General features: G+C 33.3%; 1 protein-coding gene across 11 annotated transcripts in view; it reads right to left on the bottom strand.

The window, feature by feature from the left end:
* The window catches only part of LOC125682084 (cell adhesion molecule-related/down-regulated by oncogenes-like), a 230,502-nt gene that overhangs the window by 85,264 nt on the left and 122,942 nt on the right, over positions 1–22,296 (bottom strand). For all 11 annotated transcript variants that reach the window (XM_048922483.2, XM_048922482.2, XM_048922479.2 and 8 more), the window contains 2 exons: positions 17,488–17,643; positions 8,777–8,947 (listed from right to left, as the gene is read on the bottom strand). In XM_048922483.2, the coding sequence (XP_048778440.1) occupies positions 8,777–8,947; positions 17,488–17,643 (327 nt within the window). The remainder of the gene's footprint in view (positions 1–8,776; positions 8,948–17,487; positions 17,644–22,296) is intronic.

The following is a 22,296-nucleotide window of genomic DNA, read 5'->3' as shown; positions in this document are numbered from 1 at the left end:
AGCAACATACCCCTTCTGATACATTGAAAAATATTCATATGTAAGTAATGTTAGCACAGGGCTCTATAAAGTTCAATCTGCAGTTTGGTTATACTTCATCATTCAATAACTTATTTTAAAAAATAAAAAAAATGTTTGTCCTGTTAGGGGTACTATGATTATGACTATAACAATGACATGTGACTGTATAACTTGTACATTCCATGCAAATTCCAAGGTTTTTCATCTCAGTAGACAATTGGGGGTAAGCTAATCTGTGTATTTGAAATCAACAGAAGTGCTTGGCTTCTTGTGGAAAGTGTGAAATATATTGGGTTGGCACAAGATACCCATGATCTTAGACTAGATCTGAAATCACACCGACCCAATATATTTCAAACTTTTTATAAGAAGTCAAAACCCAAACTAGCTAACCACAAAATAACCCCCACCTTCTCATCAGAACAACAATCCACATCATCGTTACCTATAAAATATTTTGAAATACGAATTGCATTAAAATAGAAATTACATTGACCATTTGATAGATGATAAATTATTTCAGTGAGAATGAAATACTTTGAATACACAAAAAGTGCGTCACAATGCATGTTGAGTATGACGCAATATGAGGTGAAAGTGTGACGTCAGCATTGATACTGATTGAGGGTAGAAAATGATTTAGATATTTCTGTTAGGCAGATCTTTGTTTTTTAAAGAGAAACAAGTGTTCTACAATAGATATACTTCGAATCTTATTTACCGGTGTTTACTATTATTTACTATCTGTCATTGAGACAGTTTGTACGAATTTGGAATGATTACATGAATTCTAACTTCACTATTAACTAACATATAAAATTTAATATACAAAAAAATAGGCAAATCTTTACATCACCTTTTAAATTTCCTGTTAAATGAATTCCTAATGACCATCCAGAATTTGTTATGATGTCTGCTAAGTGATATTCATTCATTTCTTCCTTTAATACTAAAGAGTTCACATCAAGGGGGATAATAATTGTGTAAAATAGTAGGCACTAGAGTAGAGTTTTCAGGGATTTTACAAAAAAGGGTAAATTGTTTAACTGTTTTTATTTACTATATTGGTAGTATAAATAGCTGTCTTAAAAATGGCATGTAGAATTAATGTCAGCCCTGCTGCGTTTCAGAGAAAATAGTGTCTGAAAAGAAGTCATAAATGCTCTTTTTTACCTTAATTTATGACTTATTTTTAAGAATAAGCAAGAAAATACACATGTTTTTAATCACAAGTACCATAATCTAAGTGTTTTCTTGATCGAATTTCCATTCACTGTACATTGTTGGGAAATTGTTTTATTAGAAATATTTGTGAAAAGATTAAAAACTCAACATCTAATGATTTACCTGTAGGTATGGTCCATTGCCATGGAAACACAATGCATGGTTCCAGTAATTTTCACTTTTTTAACATTTACTATCACCATACACAAAAGTGTGAGAGTTTCGTTCAGATTTGTGATTTTTGCACTTTCCACTTTTTTAAAGACAATTCTCAATGGTTACTGACAGCTTCTCTTAAAACCTATTATCCTTCAAACACGGCTTTGAATTTCATTGTGGAAGCACTAATTATGCAGGGTGGATTATCTGAAAAATTATCCGATTTTGAATGCATAGAGATGGTACATGGGTTTCAACAGTCTCCTTTAAAGTCAGCATTTCACAAATTCTATGGTCGTTATAACGATCTAGTTTGCCAATACAACCTATCATTGGGTCAAATGCTGTCTGACGTGTTTCATACCGATTGTTAGACCGTTCGTGGCACACTGGTTTTGACTACGGATAACTCCGTTTACCTGATCAAGATACAGGGCTCACGGCCATGTTTGAAGGATAATAGGTTTTAATTTGTTGGTATGACAGGGGATGCTTACTCTTCCTAGGCACCTGATCCCACCTCTAGTGTGTCCAGGGGTCCATGTTTCCCAACTATCTATTTTGTATTGCTTATGGGATTTATGAGATTGATCACTGTTTGTTATCTTCACCTTTCATGGAGCAGTGTGCATGCAGTGATCAAGTTTTGTGTTAGCATCAGAAAAACACCAACAGAGATGCATAAGTTCACGAAGGAATTAAACACTCATTCAAAAGTAAGTTGCTCCTTGGTATTCAAGTGGCACAAGCAATTTTCTGATGGACGTTTGAGTTTGGAAGATGATAAGTGAGAGGGCATGCCATCATTACGGGCAGGAGGTGCACAACGTCTAATGGTACATGAAGTTGCAAAAAAATGTGAAATATCAAACTATATCGCATGAAATCTTGGTAAATCACTCAAAGTCAATAAAAGCATGCAATCTCTCACGGCACTTTATTAGATACATGTAATATGCTATATCAAATCATACATGTATATACTGTGTGCTATGCATTCATGGACCCAAAGCCTCCTTTGGCATGGAATACTTTTTATTTTTTTATTTCCCCTTTACATATAAACTTGATAGGAAGCCTAGATACCATAATTTTGTAACATACATGACTGTTTTTAAACTCAATTTTTTAAAATTCAACAAGCAAATGTAAAGATCTGAGGGTTTTTTTTGTTTTATTTTCTTTGCGTATTATCTAAATTTTCATTAAATAAAAGTTTAACACCCTTTGCATATGTTTTTAAGCAGTGCTGTATATATTACACCATGTCGCCAGATTTTATTCTGTGACCATAGGGTCAATTAAACATCCAATGTATGGACAAAGATTTCCTCTTATCTTTATGTTTTTTATACCTATCCCATTGCCAATATATCCAAAGATTTAGGAAAAATATTCATCAAGCAATATTTAAATGTGGCATTGAGAAGAAAGGACAAGGGACGTTATTGGCCAAAATTGGCCGCGTTTCAAAAACCGATCACATTTTGCAGGTAGAAAGGTGATAATTTTCTCGTTTTATTCATATATAACATGTACCATTTACTTGTTGCTGATATTGAGAATATAACGTTACAATATTGCATTGTTAACTCAGACGCTGTCTTCCTACGGTCGCTTTTTCGGAACGACGTCATCGACGTTATAGGATTTACAGTCCCCTGATTCTTCTAGAATATTTTTCTAAAAGTTACAATTTTAACTTTTTATATCAAAATATTCATTGATATCAAAGACTATTGAAAACTGGCATGCTATTGAAAATACATTATTCATTTACATGTAACTTAATCGTGGTCATAGACATTTTGCGGAAGAATCTTGTGTTAATTAGAGTGAGGAAAATAATGCGTGTAAATATATTTGTTAAACGTTGTTGAGTAGAATGCAATCATATTTTCGAAGGTGCTGTTCGATATCCTCCTATTCAAATGAAATATGGACAATAAATTGGCTCCATCTTCACAAGTCAAGGGTTATTGATTCGTTACCTCACACTAACCCTTGACATCAGTCGCTATTTAAAAGTTGGGCTCGAGAAGAAGCATATGATTGGTTTGCAGCCTGAAGCTGCAAACCAATCAGACAACGGCTTTTATAATCAGTCGAAAACAAAACTAAACACGCATGGCGACGGCATTATGGTGTAGAATTTGTGGCCAATAAGTACAAGACAGATACAGTCGATTAATTTTCGGGAGTTCGTTTTGCTTGAAGAAACAATTAGACGAGGTTTTGGGGGTATGAGACGAATGAAAATGATGGATTGTCGAAGCACGTTTGTCGACTATGTTTTAACAAATTGTCCAAAATAATGGGAACAACTTTGTAAGATAGCGATTTACCACTGCCGGTTTTATTCCCAATAAAAACATCTTTTCCTTCTCTGATACATGATATTGAAAGCTTTTGGTTTTCAGTCAAATGCTCGATTTGATGTTTTTCATATATCTTTTCGTCAACGGACGCCATTTTTTACTTTCTGTTTATTCCCTTACCAAACTTTCATCTGAAACAAGAAATCCCATTGGCTGATTAATTTTAGCGTATTGCGTCATCCTTCTTCTCGAGCCCAACTTTTAAATAGCGACTGATGTCAAGGGTTAGTGTGAGGTAACGAATCAATAACTCTTGACTTGTGAAGATGAATTGGCTCTTGAATTTTCTTTTTCCTTTTTTAAACGTTGATTGAGTCGGATAAAATTACTTGTTATGCTATGTACACCAAGGACTATATAACAGGTCTGCTTACATGTGTATGCAATATACATGTTACAGTACATGATACGAATAAAATATATCTGCCTGCTGTGGGTATTTACAAAACATATTGAATAAAGTGTGGTAAATGTACATGTACTAAACGATACAAATTTATGTTGCATGAATGGGATATCATTTTCTTGGGTACAACAAAACACGTCAAGTAATATATACATTAACTTCAGATGGTATATTTCATATAGCAAATGTATTTAAAATCCCTCACAAAAATGCGTCATGTTTATATCTTTACATTCCCCTAAATGGTCAACAAAGAGTAGTTCCAACTCTCTCTCTCTCTCTCTCTCTCTTTCCCCATATAGTGTTCATCTTTGATAAATGAAAATTACATCAGTCAGTGGGCATGTCATTGTATGCACTGACATTCAGTCTAAATCTAGAACAGACTCTGAGAAGTTGTTTGAGTACATGTATAGACAATGTAGTATATTTAAATGCTTTTCCGAGGCACTTATTTTCATATGTGAATAAGGAAATATTGAGTGAAACCCCCCCCCCCCCCCCCCCCCCCCCATTTTTGATAGTAGTATTGAATGAGAAAAAAATAGGCTTAAAATTATGAATTGAACCCATGTAGCAAAGAATATCCCCCCTCCCTGCGATTTAAGAATTCGAAGATCAGGCAGAAAGGTTTTTTTTCATTTCCTAGTTAACTACCAACTTATCTTTCGACTCCACCCCCAATTGCAGCCAACAACCGACACCATATTGATAATGAAAGAAGAATATTAATGAATAATCAAACATGCAAAATATAAATCTGGTTGTTGCATGCAAAAGTATTATTATTTTTCAGTTCTATAACATGCAAAATATTGACTTTGCGTATCGAAAATAGCCGATTTCGCATTCATTCTTTTTTAAAATTCATATTGTTTGCAGCCAACAACCGACACCATATTGATAATGAAAGAAGAATATTAATGGATAATTAAACATGCAAAATATAAATCTGGTTGTTGCATGCAAAAGTATTTGTTTTTGCTAAAGTTTATTCATAATTTATTTCAAATCAACAGATTCCGCTAAACAGCTCAACTTTAGCGTATATTCATGACGTCATAATAAAATATTACGTCATTTTCATGCAAGTGGGATTAGAAGAACATCCTAGTTGTGTAAATAAAAAGAATAATTAAGCATAGTATGAAAGTTGAAAAAATGAAAAAAATCTCGGCGGTATATAGCCAATAACGTCCCTTGTCCTTATCATTATTCTCAAAATTTTGCATGTCAATTTAAGAAATGTAATATTCGATACAATAAAGTTTTCATCAAAACGTATTGCAGAGCTAATGTTACCCCTTTTATGAAAATCTCACAGAAATAAAAATATAAACATTTGTTTTGCAGAAGTCATTGATTGGTCTGAAATTTGACAAATGTGTCAAGATGTAACATTCGGGATGCAACATTCGTTACCAAAAAATTAACTAAAGGAAATGATATAACAATTTCCTGCGTATTTTTGCAAGTGTCTGCATTATGTTGTATACGACATGAACAATTGAGTTTGAAAGTCAATAAGTGTTAAACTTTGAGAATTAGGAATACTTTTATATTACGGTAAGTACTGTTGCAACAACTGCAATGTTTTATATACAATATTAATTAAGCAGATGGAATGTTTTGGTCTGAATTTGTTCCTCTGATATCAAAGAATGTATATAGTATTCCAAATACTTTAAATTTCCTCTGATGTAAGCATTACATTGAGTAGAATGCTGGTAACATACGTTACTCAAAGTAACGTATAATCAAATGGCGCTTACGAGAGCAGATATACAGAAGAACTACCATGAAAAAATGTTTTAGAAACAATATTACATGCTCCCCGTGTGGCAATATTGAAAAAAAGTGGAATGTCTGTAGTGACAGTGAAAAATATGGGTTTAACTACCAGTCAGAGGCAACCATAATAATAAGTTTGATTTCTTGAAATACTAAGCAACTAGTCATTTGAGTCATCACCTTTGACTTTGTGACTTGAAATCCAATGGGGGCCATCTATTCATAAGGGGGCACGGGTGTTTCATGTTTGTCAAGAAAAGGGTTCTCAACGAACAATACCTTATATCCAGAGTAGTTTTACTTTTGACCTCAAAATCAATAGGGGACATCTACATCTTTTAAAGAATCACGTTAAATATTCATTCATAACACTGCATGATGGATTATACTGACTGTTAATTTTTATGGAAAGGTATTCCAAAATAAGGGACAAAAACACAAGATTTGGTCTACATTTAATCAAAACGTTGGGAAATCAAACATTTTCTTTACATTAATATTGTAAACAGATTGTTAGAAATGTGCAAATATGTTTCTTTCCATTTTTGAATAGAAATAATGTGTTTATAGTAACGAAAGGAAAAATGAGAAACAAACATTACTTTAATTACTATCATAAACAAGAGCAATTCAGATTTCAAAATATGTGTCTGTTATTTCTATCAGAATCATGATCATTTATATAGCGAAACAACAATCTTTTCCTTTTGTTTTAATCGCATATTTTTTTGCTAATTAACAAATTCAGAAGATACATGTGGTAAATTTCTTCGCTTACCTACGTTATATTCTTATCAAAATTGGTATTTCCATTGAATTAATTAAGTGACGTCGTTATAATTTTGCAACATGCAATATCGTAAAGAATAATTGCTAATAACATATAGGCATAATATTTTTAGGATGTAATGTTTTGTAAGTGTTGAAACATCTGTTACACAATCATCATAGTGCTACCTCATTTACATACAAAAATGCTATTGTTCTATATTTATTGCTAGTCTTTTTGTTTTCATGTTAAGATATCAACTGTTTGAGAATATTTGTTAATAATAATTTAATTCTTATTGTATCCTTGTCTCTGATTGGTCAAATTCCAATTGAGGAACGCAAGTTATTTTTGTATAACCTGGTTTGGTATGGGGACACACCCCCTTGACAACCAGATGTCAGAACTATTTTTTTTTTCTCTCTCTCTCTCTCTAAATTTACATCGCAGCACTGTTTTCAGCCTTCTATGGAATAGAAAGTCAACGTGCACAATAAGATACTTCGGTTTGATACACATGTTGTTTTCTCGTTGTCAATATTAGCATCTACTTGTACGCAAATCACTTTTGTAAAACATCTTTCTCTGTATATATGGTCGAATAATAGATTAAAACAAAGATATTATATTCGAATTAATGATTTGCCAAGTAAGCATTACCCTGTTCATTTTGAAATACATTTCTCACAGGGGAAAAGGAAGTGTGTGTGTGTGTGTTTGTGTGTGTGTGTGTGTGTGTGTGCGCGTTGTTTCATTCCTTGATCCGTCTTTCAACAAAGCAAACAAAAATTCATACGTCACATTTTATCACATGACGTCAGACACATTGACATGTGGATCGCTATTTGTTACTTGCTTACATATTTTCTTGTGTCGGATTTACTATTAGCAACAACATTGCATACAAGGGTAAGTTTTCATCTAGTAGAAGTTTTCAGAGTTGAAAGCCATAAATTATTGCATTTTCTGATATTTGAAGATTTATTTTGGGTAGGCCTAAACAATGCAATTTCCCGTATTTTCTCAATCTGTCGAAGATGAGCGACTTCAAAGTCGATCTCTATCTCTAAAGGGCAGCGAAATACGCATTAAATGGATAGTCTACACATATTTTCTATCATGATAAACTTCACTTTCGATACAATATTTTGATAAATGGCTATAGGCTCCGTAGAACTAAGATTAAAGATGGCGACCTTCGGCTTCGCAGCTAGACGCTTCGTGTCACTGTTGCCAAGTAAATCATTGCGCGGCTTGGTTGACTTGTATTTTTTCGAGTTTATGTACATTTTGATAAACGAAGGTTAGCATCTTTGCCTCTTGCATTAAATTATAAGGAATTACTTTAATTCTGGGGCAAGTTATACGAGTATAACCTGGTTTGGGTCAGTTTACGCTTTTTTATTTTGCGGATATTTTTGGACAGAACAAACAAAAACAATATGATCCCCCACTCTTTGATCTCAAGGGCATAACAAAAAATTATTTCATTTAGAATATCCAGAGAGAGAAATTGTTTTATATATATATATACGCATACATACACATACAAACTTCATTGTATTGGTGAGATACATTAAACATTTGTTGCTCATTTTTCTTAATACTATCTACCAAAATTTAATACTGTTCAACATTCCCACTTGATTAAATGACAATGCACTTTACTTTGACCTTAGGTATACATTGAAGAAATAATTCATATTTGAAAATACATCAGGGTATGAACTGCGACACTCAACCACACCGGCATACTTCATGAAGTGTTGCAGTTCATACCCTAATGTATTTTCAAAAATGAGAAATTTATTCTTTATATTTACATCTGAATTTCATTTCTGTTGAAATTCCCAACCATTAAGATAGATGAACTATATTTCTCAAGATTCATGCATGCATTGTTCCCAACTCCAATGTATTTATGAGGAAATGGCTATCATTGCTACATGTATACATGCAGAAATATCAAAGGCAAAAAACATAATAATATAAATGTAAATGTAAATATTTTGGACTATTTACTATTACCATTTTTCACCATGTGTCTGTCAGGAGTAAGTTGGCCACCATAGCGATCCCATGTGATGTTTGGTGGTGGGGAGCCATCTGCTGCACATTCCAACACAGTATTGTCTCCCTTGCCTGCTTTGATGGTGGTTGAGGATAAGATGATTGCAGGCTGCTTTTCCAGGGGTTTGACTACCAAAGATATAACCCAATAAATTTTAGCAAAATACACTTTTCTGGTTGCTTTTACTGATTTTGTAACATGGCACAACAACTTTTAAGGCCACTATTGTAAATTCAATCTTCTGACTCTATATCTATAGATTTCATCCATAAATTTTCAATTGTATCTGCTTCAATTTCAAAAAGCATGTTGAAATATCATAAACATTTTAAGAAGAAACTTTTTTCTCTTTCTCGCTCTTGGCAATATATCAGTATTTCACAATTGAGAAACCCAGGGTTGCAGACATTCTCCATTCATCACAGTGATGTGTGTCTGGCAGGTGACCATCCATTATTGATGCAGAGTGACAAGCCAAATTATCCATTGCATCTCTTATAAAGTAAATGTTCAAAGACCCCACAGGGACCCTATTCAATTGTAATAATTACTTAAATAAATCACCCTTACAGTTTAATCAAAACAGATTCTTAAAACAATTGATGCTGGCATATAAATGGTTAAATCATTCAATTACTCCCAAAGGGGGAAAGAAATAATTAATCTGTCTATCACAACATAAAATCAAGGGGATAAATCTGGTCTTTGAAAAAAAACACGATGCAGCATTGCATTACTTTGGCAAGTTCTTGTGCATTTATAAGAAAATCAAACATCAAAATTTTGCACTAGTGTCCCTTGCAACAATCTCTTGACATGGAAATGTATAGTTTTAGGTAAACAAGGCTTTAAAGAGAACAAATCTGACAAATGTTTTTGTGGACCTTGCTGGACAATAAGCGACAGTTTCTAATGGGATGGGGTGGGACTACGGACCAGGTGTGCAACTAAGATTGATAGTGGGTTTTTTCTTCAAATTAGAAATCAAGATATTGTTTTAGTAATAAGCTAATACATAGCACTGATGGAAAGCACCTGAGTCACTTTTTCTGTCTTTTGACATCTGCATCTGAAGGGAGCAAAGCAAAGCCTATTTGGAATTTCCTTCATAGGTTATCCAAACTAATTAGCTGTATATCTAACTAGCTTGCAAGATTTAACAAGTACACCCTACCCTGTGCAACAGACACTGCCTTTAGGTCAACATGTAGAATTTATTGTAGCACATAATGGAATAAAAAAATAACTTTGATGCAAAGAATCACCTGCTAAAATTTTAAGCATTCTAAACTACATAGTATATTCCAAGGAAACCACATAGGAATTGTAACGTGACATCTTTTATTTAAAATGGAAACGGAAGAAAATAATTTTAAAAACTCATTTTAAAGGCATCAATACTATCCTTTATGTAAGAACACTTGTATGGTTTTCAAAAATTATAAATGTATGAAATATCATTCAAACATGTAAATACACTTATGCAATATCAACATTTTAACCCCATTATTTGAAGAAAAAATATTAAAGACATACATGTATGCAACATTTTTGACATTTTTCTCTAAAATAATTTTTTCATCTCCTCAATATAAAGAGTTTTTGTATGATTTTCGTAATAGGTTTGAATCTTATAATGTAGAAATATTACAATACTTCTATATGGATGGACAAACTTTACAATATTTTTATAGGTGCATTCATATCACACAACAATTTTACATACAGTGTTTTAATCAATATTAAAGTTCTGCACTGTCGCTTTCTCATATGGCTGCAGCATCTTTAATAAATTTTGTCAGATTATCTGTATGCCTTTGGTTGGTAATTCAAATGTTTGTCATTGCCTAGTTCCCACCTCTGGTGTACGTGTCTCTTCATTTTTTTACTCTTTATAGATTTTATGCTATTTTGTCTTCACTTGCACATATTGCAAGTAGTCATCACTCAAACTGGGGAACACTCAAATCTGTTCACTCAATGTTTTTCCAATTAAAAATGGGCCTTCTCAAAGTTGCATTCGAAAGAACTTTGCTTTGTGCTTTTATAAAGCATAACATGCTCATATTAGAATTTATAATGAAATGAACTGAAATTATGTTTATAATAACATTGTAACAACATAATGTGACGCATAAAAAACCTACCAAAAACAAGAGTATGCACTGCTAAGCAAAGCATCTCCTTGCAATATGAAATGCATACATATAAATCAATTAGTAAAGCATAAAAGTGTAATGAGGCCAATAGCTTTTGTGGAAAATCAGGATGGATAAAAAGCTGTCTCAACTGAACTAAAAAAAAAAAAAAAAAATTGAAAAAAACTAAAATTTCTTCAAAGTCTGCCTTCCTTCTAAATTTTTTCAAAATGAAATCTTACAGTGCCCCTTATCCTGCACCTTCCCTTTTTCAATGCGACTTAACTTTTAATTAAAAAGGCTCATTGAAAAGAGGCAATTTGCAGCTGCTAACCTACGAAGACAAATGGGAAAAACTCCTGATGCAATGTCTTCTATATGAAAGTTTTTTTTTTATAGTTTCCATGGAAATCATTACAAACCATAAATTGAGTACTGTAACACTACATTATGATAAATAACATATATCTATTAACATATTGTAAAACATCATCATAATTTACATATATGGAATAATGATTAATAGCCTGGTCAAGGTCCATAACTTCTTTCCCCTAGCTGTTACAAACTAAATAATTTGCATCTTTTCATGTTGTGTTGCTTTTAAATTGATACCTTTATACTCTTCACCTTGTTAATAAATATGCCAAATTCCAAAGTTGGATTCAATATTAAATTTATGAACAGTTGTGTGAACCAAATAGAATTTTCTCCCTTCTCTGCTACACTAATTCATCTTGTGCCAACAACATAATGACAGCTTTCAACTTGATTTTTCCTGTAACAGGTTAATTAACTTAAATGATCCTTACCAAAAATTGACAGTTTGAACTAATAAAGTAACCAGTGAATTATTACTCCAACTTACAATTCTTCAATGTCCATGTACCCAATTCAACTCTGATCTTATAAATGATGCACAGCATTCAATTAACACTGAAAAGTTCACTCAAATCATGCTTTTAAACTGGAACAGAATAAAGACCCAGGGTAAGTTATATGAAATCTTAAACCACAATTCTTTTTTAAAGGTGATTCATAATGTTAGCAGTCTTTTTCTCACTCCCTCCTCACAAGTAATAAATGATATGTGTCAAACATGTGCCAGTCAGAGGAAAAATTAGCCCCTATCAAATATGAAACACCCCTTGGGAGACCTGGGTTTAATGTGTTTTGCATGTTTTCTCTCCCATTCCCTGATGATAGAAAAGAAAGAATATTCCATAAATCACTTTTGGAACAGAAGGCCCTAGGAACAAAGAGATAGGCTGTTCTTCCAGAATGTGCCCTAGACCCATTAAGAGGCAGAAATGTGATCTAAAATAGAAAATGATCACTTCTGGAGCCAACAAAGTAAACCAGCCAAGAACATTTAGATCAGGATCACTACATAATGCAATAATAGTTTTTCTTCATCTTTTTTCTATTATATTCATTGGCATATACTGACTAATCACTGAATTCTTAATAAATTAATGGCTATTTTTTCCTGCATTAGCAACCAGTGAAAAGAGTATTTGATCTGCTGTCGAACAAATGAAATTGCCAATCAGGTAAGTATAGTTTACACCTACAGTATCTTTCAACAGCAAAGGACAACTATCTGCAGGAAGCGACATTCTAGGCTAGCAAGTGGAAACATATCTCAATTTTTTTTTCTTTTCATCAGTAATATTCATTCTTCTTCACAAAGTGTTGCAACACTAGACATATGTTTGTCTGCTTGCTTTCACTAGCAGACATGGTTTCCCGAGCCTACTTTTTAGAAATGATGGCTCCTACTCACTATTTCCTTCTTGTACCTTAATTATTATGGTCACATTCAGAACTGAAAACCAGCCTTGTAAGCTACATTTCTTTCCTTACAATATGGCTTAAAAATCTTACATTTAAACATCATTCACTTTACACCAATAAGGCAAAAACATGATAAATTGCGTTTACTGCCAAATTATGAAGGTATGCATAAATATTCATGAATTCTTCATGGAAGACTACAGGTGTGAAAACTCTTCAAGTGGAAATGTACAATTTCACAATATGTTAGCCTTCAAATCATTGCCTACTCTCCAAGTCTCTCTCCAGTATCATAATTATAAGCATGGTGAAATTGAGTCCATCAAAAACCAGGACAACCCATTCCTCATTTATACCAGTTTTATTCACAAAAACATCAAAGGATTGTCTTCCTTTGCACTGCTTTTGTATAGCTGTGACTGATCCCTTACAAGTGAAGGTCTAGTTCTATAGGTGTCAGTTTAAATGTCACCTAGTTGTGAACATCTGTATTAAAATGCCCTCTGTGCTTCTCATATTTTTGTCAAAGAAATTCTGATGTATGAATATAGTGTTTAAAACTGCATGCACACTAAACCACTGCAACAACTTTTAAGTAAGGGATTGTTTAGTCTAGTTTATTAGCAATTCAAGTAGAAGTGAAATTATTCATGGCTGATAAAAAACTAATTAGGAATTTATAATTTGAGTATATAAACAAATGAACAAGAGGTCCACAGGCCTTATCAGTTACCTGAATACTAGTGAAAAAGTATCACTACTTCCATGGGCTATGAAATCTAGAAAAAATTTCCTGTTCTAAATATCTAAGCTAAAATTCTATATGTTCAGCAACTGTATAAAACAAGATGTGTTCTTAAAACTTGACTGCCCTCAAAAGTGCATACACTGATGAAAGGCTTTAAATAATAGGTGTATTAACATTAAAACATCAAAAGATTTTACTAATTTGGACTCATCTTAAAGTCATAACCCTGGGTTGTGAAATTCACCATTTTTGTACATCCTTTTCTGCTATTCCTAAGTATGCATTTAGATTTTATACAGTATCGGCAAACTTACACATAAATACTATATACTAAGTTTGGCCCCACCCTGGGGTCAAAACCCTTACTCTGGGAAAATCAAATTTACAATTTTGGTAAAAGACTACCTGCTCTAAATCCATTTAGTTTCAATTTAGTATCAAAAGCACTAAAGAAAATGTTATTTAAGTGTTTTACACATAAACACTAAGATAAGATAAGATAAGTTTTATTCCAATTTTGGGCCCAGAGGGCATAACAGCTTATAAAGAAGGAAATTTCAAAAAAGAAAGTTTTCAACATTAACTACAGGTTACATGGACTGCAAACTACATGTGGATGTAGCATGTTGGGGAAACGAGTACATACATATATGAATTGCTAATCAGGTGTATACACAAATAAATGGACAATACCAGGACAATATCAGTATTATACTAACATGAATAATAACCTATAATGATTTTTGCAGTTTTAAAGCATCACTTCTTTTTCTGAAAGTTTAAACTAAATATTCACACAATTTGACAATTACTGGTCTGTCTTCATCAATCACCAACCCCGTAAATTTATCCTTATTTGTTAAATAGATAAAAATTTTGTTGAGCTTCTATATACCATTAAATAAGAGGCCCACAGGCCTTATCGGTCACCTGAATACTAGTGAAAAAGTATCACATGGGCTATGAAATCTAGAAAAATTTCCTGTTCTGAATATCTAAGCTAAATTCTAATGTTCAGCAACAGTATAAAACAAGATGTGTTCTTAAAACTTCACTGCCCTCAAAAGTGTACACACTGATGAAAGCTAGGCTTTAAATAATAGGTGTATTAACATTTTAACATCAAAATATATGACTAATTTGGACTTATTCTAAAGTCATAACCCTGGGTTGTGAAATTCACCATTTTTTGTACATCCTTTTCTGCTATTTCTAAGTATGCATTTAGATTTAATACAGTATCAGCAAACTTACACATAAATACTATATATACTAAGTTTGGTCTCACCCTGGGGTCAAAACCCTTACTCGGGGGAAAATCAAATTTACAATTTGGTAAAAGACTACCTGCTCTATCCATTTAGTTTCAATTTAGTATCAAAAGCACTAAAGAAAATGTTATTTAAGTGTTTTACACATAAACACTATATAACAGTGTGGTCATTGAGAAGAAGATTTTTGAAAATTTGTCATTTTGGGGCAGTTTTTGCCCTGCCCCATACACCCCAGGGTTGCAGGAATCTTGAAATTTACGATTTATGTTCCCTTTGTTCCAAATATGTTTTATACCAAATTTGAAAAGAATTGGAATGATAGTTATCAAGAAGTTAAAAATGTTAATTGTTCACACATTTAATAATTGACCATTTTGGCCCCACCCTGATACCAAAACCCCTACCCCTGGGATCGTCAAATTTACAATTTTGGTAAAGGACTACCTGTTCTTTCTAAATATATATCTACTTTCAATTTAGTATCAATAGCATTAAAGAAGATGTTATTTAAGTGTTTTACACATAAACACTATATAACAAGTTTGGCCCTGCCCTGATTTTCAGCAAGCAAAGCACTAATTTCAGGGGGGGGGGGGGGGGGGGGGACTACAAAAATTTTATCTAAAGAAACAAATTTTTGAGTTAAGGATGACCTGCAATCAACAGAAGTGAAGTGTAAATAGCCACATCCTGCCTGCTGGTGTGCTGGCCTGTTCTAATCACCAAAATTCTTTCACAGGACAGAGAAGCAATTTTAGATAAAGAGAAGTGTTGGCTGTTTGAAGCTTGTATACTATGTTTATTAAATAAAGTACACATTTTCTTGGATGTTGCAGGATAACCTCTGAGGTTGAGAAATGTTATTTAGAAATACAAAAGCTGAGGTGTTAGCTTAGGCTTTTATATTTCAAACAACATTTCCAGACCAACGAGGTTATCCTGCCTCATACACGAAAGCAAAAACTTTATTTCTGTTCTACTATGGCTCAGAAATATACAGCCAATGGTTTATCTGTACGCCTATGAATTAGGTAACCGTGTCATCATGGCAGTTTCCGAAATGGACTAAGCCTACATGTTGTTTGCTGACAAAAAAGATGAGATGGTAGGGTATACTAGATGAAAAGGTGAAGATAATGAACAGTGATCAATCTCATAACTCCTATAAGGAATACAAAGTAGAGAGTTGGGCAAACACGGACCCCTGGATTTACCAGGTGGGATCAGGTGTCGAGGAGGAGTAAGCATCCCCTGTCGACTGGTCACACCTGCCATGAGCCCTATATTTTGATCAGGTAAACATGTTGCCCTGATAATTTGATCATAGACACGCGGTAGTGCCAATTGTCAGAATTGTGTTGAGTAGGTGTTTGATAAAACAAGAAAGTGTACAGTGAATAGATTTGTTTCCATATATTCCTGAATGAATGCTTTCTTCCATAACCATATGCGTCCCTGTGAAAAATATCCATAAATTGAGATTTTATGCAAAAACGAACCTAGACCTACAAAACCCCATCTAGGACCCATCAACAATATTTTTGAATTTTGAAATTTTAGAATAGATTCAATATGTTATTTCAAACTTTTAAATCCATTCTAATGTATTAGAATTTGTTATAACAAATTTGTTGAATTTGTTACATCAAATTTCAAAATTTTGTTTAAACGAATTAAATTTAAAAACACTAATTTTAAAAATGGTTGTGTCAAATTCGAGATAACGATTTATGAAACCATTCACTTGATATCAAATTAGTATATAATTCGTGATAACGATTTGCAGAATTAGTAAGAATAGATTAAATAATTTGAAATTATAGATTTTTCAATTCATTAACTCGGATTTTAATTCATTAAAAGGAATTTTAATACAATTTGTTAAAACAACTACTAAATAAAATGTAGTCGGAGGAAGATGTCGCAAGATAGGGGCACCTGATCTTACCGCTGGCATATTCAGGGGTTCGTGTTTGCCCACTCTTAATTTTGTATTCCTTATATGAGTAATGAGATTGATCACTGTTCGTTATTTTCACCTTTTCATCAGTACATTTCTTTAAAAAAAATTGTGAATTAGGCAATTTGATATAATGATTTTCAGAATTTATTATTTCAAATTAAATTCATTATTTCAAATTTTGAAATCTATTATTACGAAGTTTATAAATTTGTTATAGTGAATTTAACAGATTTCAAAGTTCGAAATAACAAATTAAAATTGAAATAATGAAATCTGAAATTTGTTATTTCAAATTAGAAATATATTTTTGATAGGTCCTAAATGGGCTTCCATATCGACACACGGTCACAACATAACCTACACCCCCACATATTGGGGTATACCCGGTGACTCTGTTGTACCATGCGGATTTATCAGGTGCAGTGTTGTGGATTGTGCATACAAAATTATCGTTACATTTGGATACATGATAAATATCTATTTATCATTACTTAGCAGTACTGATATTTAATTTGAATGGTAGTCAGATGAAACAGAAATTCCCTTTACAGCAAAAATAACTTGTTAGAGCACAGTGTAAATTTTTAAATGTATATCAAATAACGGCCCGCTTCTTGGCGGCCCATAATAATTAGTTATTATGTATGAAAGTATATGGAAGAATAATAACTGTAGCATTCCTTTGATCTTTGCAATAACGGTGGTAGAATTGCAAATAAACATTAACACAATGGGATTGAATATTTACCCTTAGCAAATTTTAGAACCTGGAGGTGAACTACGTGACTGGCTGTTCGGTTCCGTCCAGTCACTGGATTGACCGCCACACAGTGATATCGTCCAGAGTCCAACAGACTGGCATTGCGAATCATCATGCTTCCATCAGCAAAGACCAGGAACCTCCCTGAAAAGAAAATGCGAAAGACATCATTGGAGGAATTCTTGTAAACAAGCAAGTGTTGACATGACTTAGTAATAATATGCATCATATAGTCATATATTTACATTCACTGAATCCTTTCTCTTATTATGTTTCCCAAACAAAGTTTGGGAACATTTTGTTTTTACTCTGTATTTCATTATTATGTTCCTCATGCATAGCAGTCTTCACGAAAACATTTAAAACTTGCTGGCCAGTCGGACCAGTGAACTGTCTAAATTTACTGGCCCACAGTGAAATGTACTGGCCCCCAAAATTTCCATAGTACATGTTTATCACATACATTATGGAATGCATTGTAAAATTGTACAATTAATTTACTGAAACTATGCTTATTACTCATATTCATATCCACCCTAAGGCATCCTTTCTGTCGATACCAGAAAAACAACACCTACATGGTATTTTCTCTCTTTCTTCACCCGCAAACAACAAATTCACGTATTTTTCACAAACATGAAAACAGCCCGAGTGCACCTTAGGAAGTAGCCTTCTCTACCAACATCAAATGTAAACGATTGATTAATTCTATAAACTATAGAAATTGCATAAAATCAGAGATAACTGCAATTGACGAAGTCCATTTTAATTTGACAATGCAATAAAGCAGCAGTTACCGGCGTGCAGTGCGATACAGGACGCGGCCATTTTTGTTGTTTCAATAAGTTGTTCGTTGAATATGCAACGTACAAGTTATCTTGACAATTACAAGCATAGACATAGTTATCGTTCTTTACTTTAAAGAAATAAACAAACCACGATGTCAAAACACTTTAAGCGCTATTTATTGATTTATTTTTATTTTTATGGTAATTTAAGTAAATATGACGTTTAGAATATCTAAATCCAACATTATATTCCATGTGACTTACAAAAAGTCTACAAGCCCATCGGACTTCCTGATTTTTTAATTTCACTGACCCAACCCTAAAATTCACTGGCCTCGGTCTTCGGACCACTGAGTTTTCGTGAAGACTGGCATAGAGTTTAGGAACATATTGGTTATACTCTGTTTCTTAGTATTATCATTCTTATTAAGATCTTCTGTTTCCAATGGAAGACCTTATAGGGATTGTACTGTTTCAACAGAAGACCTTATAGTGATTCTATGATTTATTAGGGCTTCCACCTTTCTGTGGAAAGTCCTATTGTTATGTTTCTTGTTATTATTTTCCTGCCGTCAAAAAGATTTTTGCCTTAAGACTTTATAGTTCATCATATAGTTCTTCTTGAAAAACGATCACACATCACCCAATGTGATTGAACTTTGACCCCTTTCGGAGTTATTGGACCTTACGTAAAAATTCTTGTTTAACACTACTCCTCTTTAACCCTAAATGCGATGAGCATCAAACATTTACTGAACTATAGAGGTCATTTAGTAGAATTGATAGATTGATTAAACAAAAGGATTCAATGACTTTTATTAGAGTTATTGACCCTTACGTTTTGCAATTTCTATGTAAAACATATCAAACTCGAGAATCATTAGTCATACAGGCAAGGGACCAACTGGAATGGGGTCAGTGACCTTTGACCTTGAAATTTGGGTCAAAATACCAGAAAATAGCATTTTTTTAATACCCTCTCCTGCTGGAGATACCCTTGAAACATAATATGCATCTTAAATGGTTTCAATATAAATGATTACAATTCTGAACTTTTACCTTTCTGTGAAAGACAATGACTCACATCAAAAAGCTTGTTAGCACTACTCCTACTAAATCGAAAGTCGATAGAGACACGAAACCTTCGATGATGAATTGCCATTAAAACACCCTTGCAGTGAGAGCTAGGTTAAACAAAGGTATTCAGGGACTCTAAAACATAGTTATCGCCCCTGAAAGTCTCCAATATCATTATCTAAGCCTATAGCTTTTACATAGATATCGATAGAGATATGGGATTGCACTTACATTAAGCCCTATGACATTTTACCTTCAAATCAAGGTCAAAATCATCCAAAAATATGAGAAAATAGCATTTTTACACCCTTTTTCCTGCAGGAGTTACCCTTAAAACATAATATGATTAAGTATTGACATCTTAATTAATTTCAGTATAGTTGAACGATTACAATTCAACTGGTAGGTATATTAAACAAAAGGATTCAATGACCCTTTATAAGAGTTATTGCCCCTTATATGTTACGATTTCTACATAAAACAAGCATCCTGAGAGTATTGCATAGCAATACATATCCCTTACCAGAGGCAAAAATTATTGGACTGCAACAAAATTCGAAGTTCATTATGAGACCAAAGTTATGGTAAAAGGGAAGATTGGGAAACCAAGATAGGAATGGTTGGAAATCAACTACTATTCAGGTACAAAGACTAGACTAGGAAAACTTCAAAATCGATCTGTAACTTGTAATGGCAAAGCAATGTACCAAATATCAAATGAATATCTGCAAGCACTTAAAAAAAAAGTCTGGAAAACTGATGATTCATGCTATTTTTCTAATTCCAAGGGCCATAACTTAGTGAAAAATCAATGGAAGGAGAAGAAATTCAAACTTGATCTGTAACTTGTTATGGTAAAGTGATGTACTAAATATCAAATGAATATTTGCAAGCACAAAAAAAAGAAGAGGCCCACAGGCCTTATCGGTCACCTGAGTACTAGTGAAAAATTATCACTACTCCCAAGGGCTATGAAATCTAGAAAAAATTTCCTGTTTTGAATATCTAAGCTAAATTTTAACGTTCAGCAAAAGTATTAAACAAGACATGTTCTTACAACTTCAATGCCCTCATACTGTAAGTGAATACACTGATGAAAGACTTCACATAATATAATAGGTGTATTAAGGCCAATTCAACTTAATTAGAAGATTATCATCCAAGGTCAGCAAAAAGTATGGGGCGGGTGGGAGGATTTTATTTTTTAATTTTTATTTTCTGAGAAAAATATTAAAGACAAACGAGGTTTTTTCTCCAACAGATCCGCATCATTTAATGGCAGATGGATATCAATCTATGCTATTTTCATACACTAATTCCATGCAGGTTAAGCTTTAATTTAAGGATATAACAGAAATATACCTAACTTCTTCAAGATTTACGTCTGTAAGAACGCAAGAAATTAAGAAAACCATATAAATCTATTTTCTTCACGTGACTTTTCATGTTCCTATACCGGAAATGTAAACAAGAAGTGTAAATACCGTAGTCGGACATGAAAATATTCCAGAAATCGCAAGTTTCGCAAAATAAAAAAATTCGGGCCAGGCCAATTTTTGAGGGGCGGGCGGGGATGATAATCTATCAATTAAGTTGAATTGGCCTAACATTAAAACATTAAAAGATATGACTAATTTGGACCCAGCCTAGATTCAAAACCCTGGATTGTGAAATCCAACAGTTTTTGTACATCTTTTTCTGCTATTCCTTAGTATGCATTTAGATTTTATACAGTATCAGCAAACTTACACATAAACACTATATACTAAGTTTAACCCCACCTTGGGGTCAGAACCCCTACCCCGGGGATCATGAAATTTACAATTTTGGTAAAAGCCTTTCTGCAGAAATGCTGTAAATCTTAATGCATTTAGTTTTTCCTAAACATGTGCGGTTCTAGAGAGGAAGATTTTTGAACATTTGTCAATTTTGGGCAGTTTTTGCCCAGTCTCTAAGGTCCCAGGGGTGCAGGAATCCTGAAATTTACAATTTATGTCCCCCTTGTCCCAAAGATGCTTTGATCTTACCAAATTTGAAAAGGATTGGTATAGTAAGTATCAAGAAGTTAAAAATGTCTATTGTTCACACATTTAATAACTGACCATTTTGGCCCCACCCTAATACCAAAACCACTACCCCTGGGATCATAAAATTTACAATTTTAGTAAAGGACTACCTGCTCTTTCTAAATATCCATTTAGTTTCAAGTTAGTATCAATAATACTAAAGAAGATACGGGTGTTAAAATACAAGAAGTTTACTTCTATTGCCAAGTCCGATTCTCTTAAATTGAGATATTGTCTCTTCAATATTCTATCAAGTTTAGCAGTATTTTTTTTCTACTTAAAAGTTCCATGCAATCAATAAAGGTACTGGGAGAGGCTACTAGGCTGGTATGATATATATGTTCTCCTTATCTATGCTAGTATAATGCCTTGTAAATTTGTGGCGAAAGGGGGAGGGGGGCGGTGCTTCTCTAAATCCAGATAAGGATATGGTCTTTGTCAGAAAAAAGGGGGAGTGCAACAATCCCCCCCCCTCCTCCTCATATAATATGCTTGATACTTACATAATCTTGCTTTGCAATGAAGCGTATTCATAACTTATACAATTTTAACTTATAAAAATATGATGTAAATTACAGGTGACTCTTGATGGCTTGAACTTCGATCTCTCAAAGTGAAATCATGGTCCCGATATTTCTCTCTATAAAACAAAGCAAATTTACTATCGATCTCTCGAAGTGAAGTTGGGTCCCGTAAAACACATTTCATTTTTTTTCACTCTCAATCTCTCGAAGTGGTGGTAGCGTATACCCACCGTTACCCAAGCATGTAATAATTTCCGCTTGGGCCTTACCTGGATTTTGTTGAATGCTGGAGGGGTTGGGCCTTACCTGGATTTTGTTGAATGCCAGAGGGGTGTTTACATA

Source organism: Ostrea edulis, chromosome 2 (genome assembly GCF_947568905.1).
Source record: "Ostrea edulis chromosome 2, xbOstEdul1.1, whole genome shotgun sequence".
Classification (NCBI taxonomy): Eukaryota; Metazoa; Mollusca; class Bivalvia; order Ostreida; family Ostreidae; genus Ostrea; species Ostrea edulis.
The sequence above is the reverse complement of the archived record's forward strand: the minus strand, read 5'-3'. Positions and strand labels throughout refer to the sequence as shown.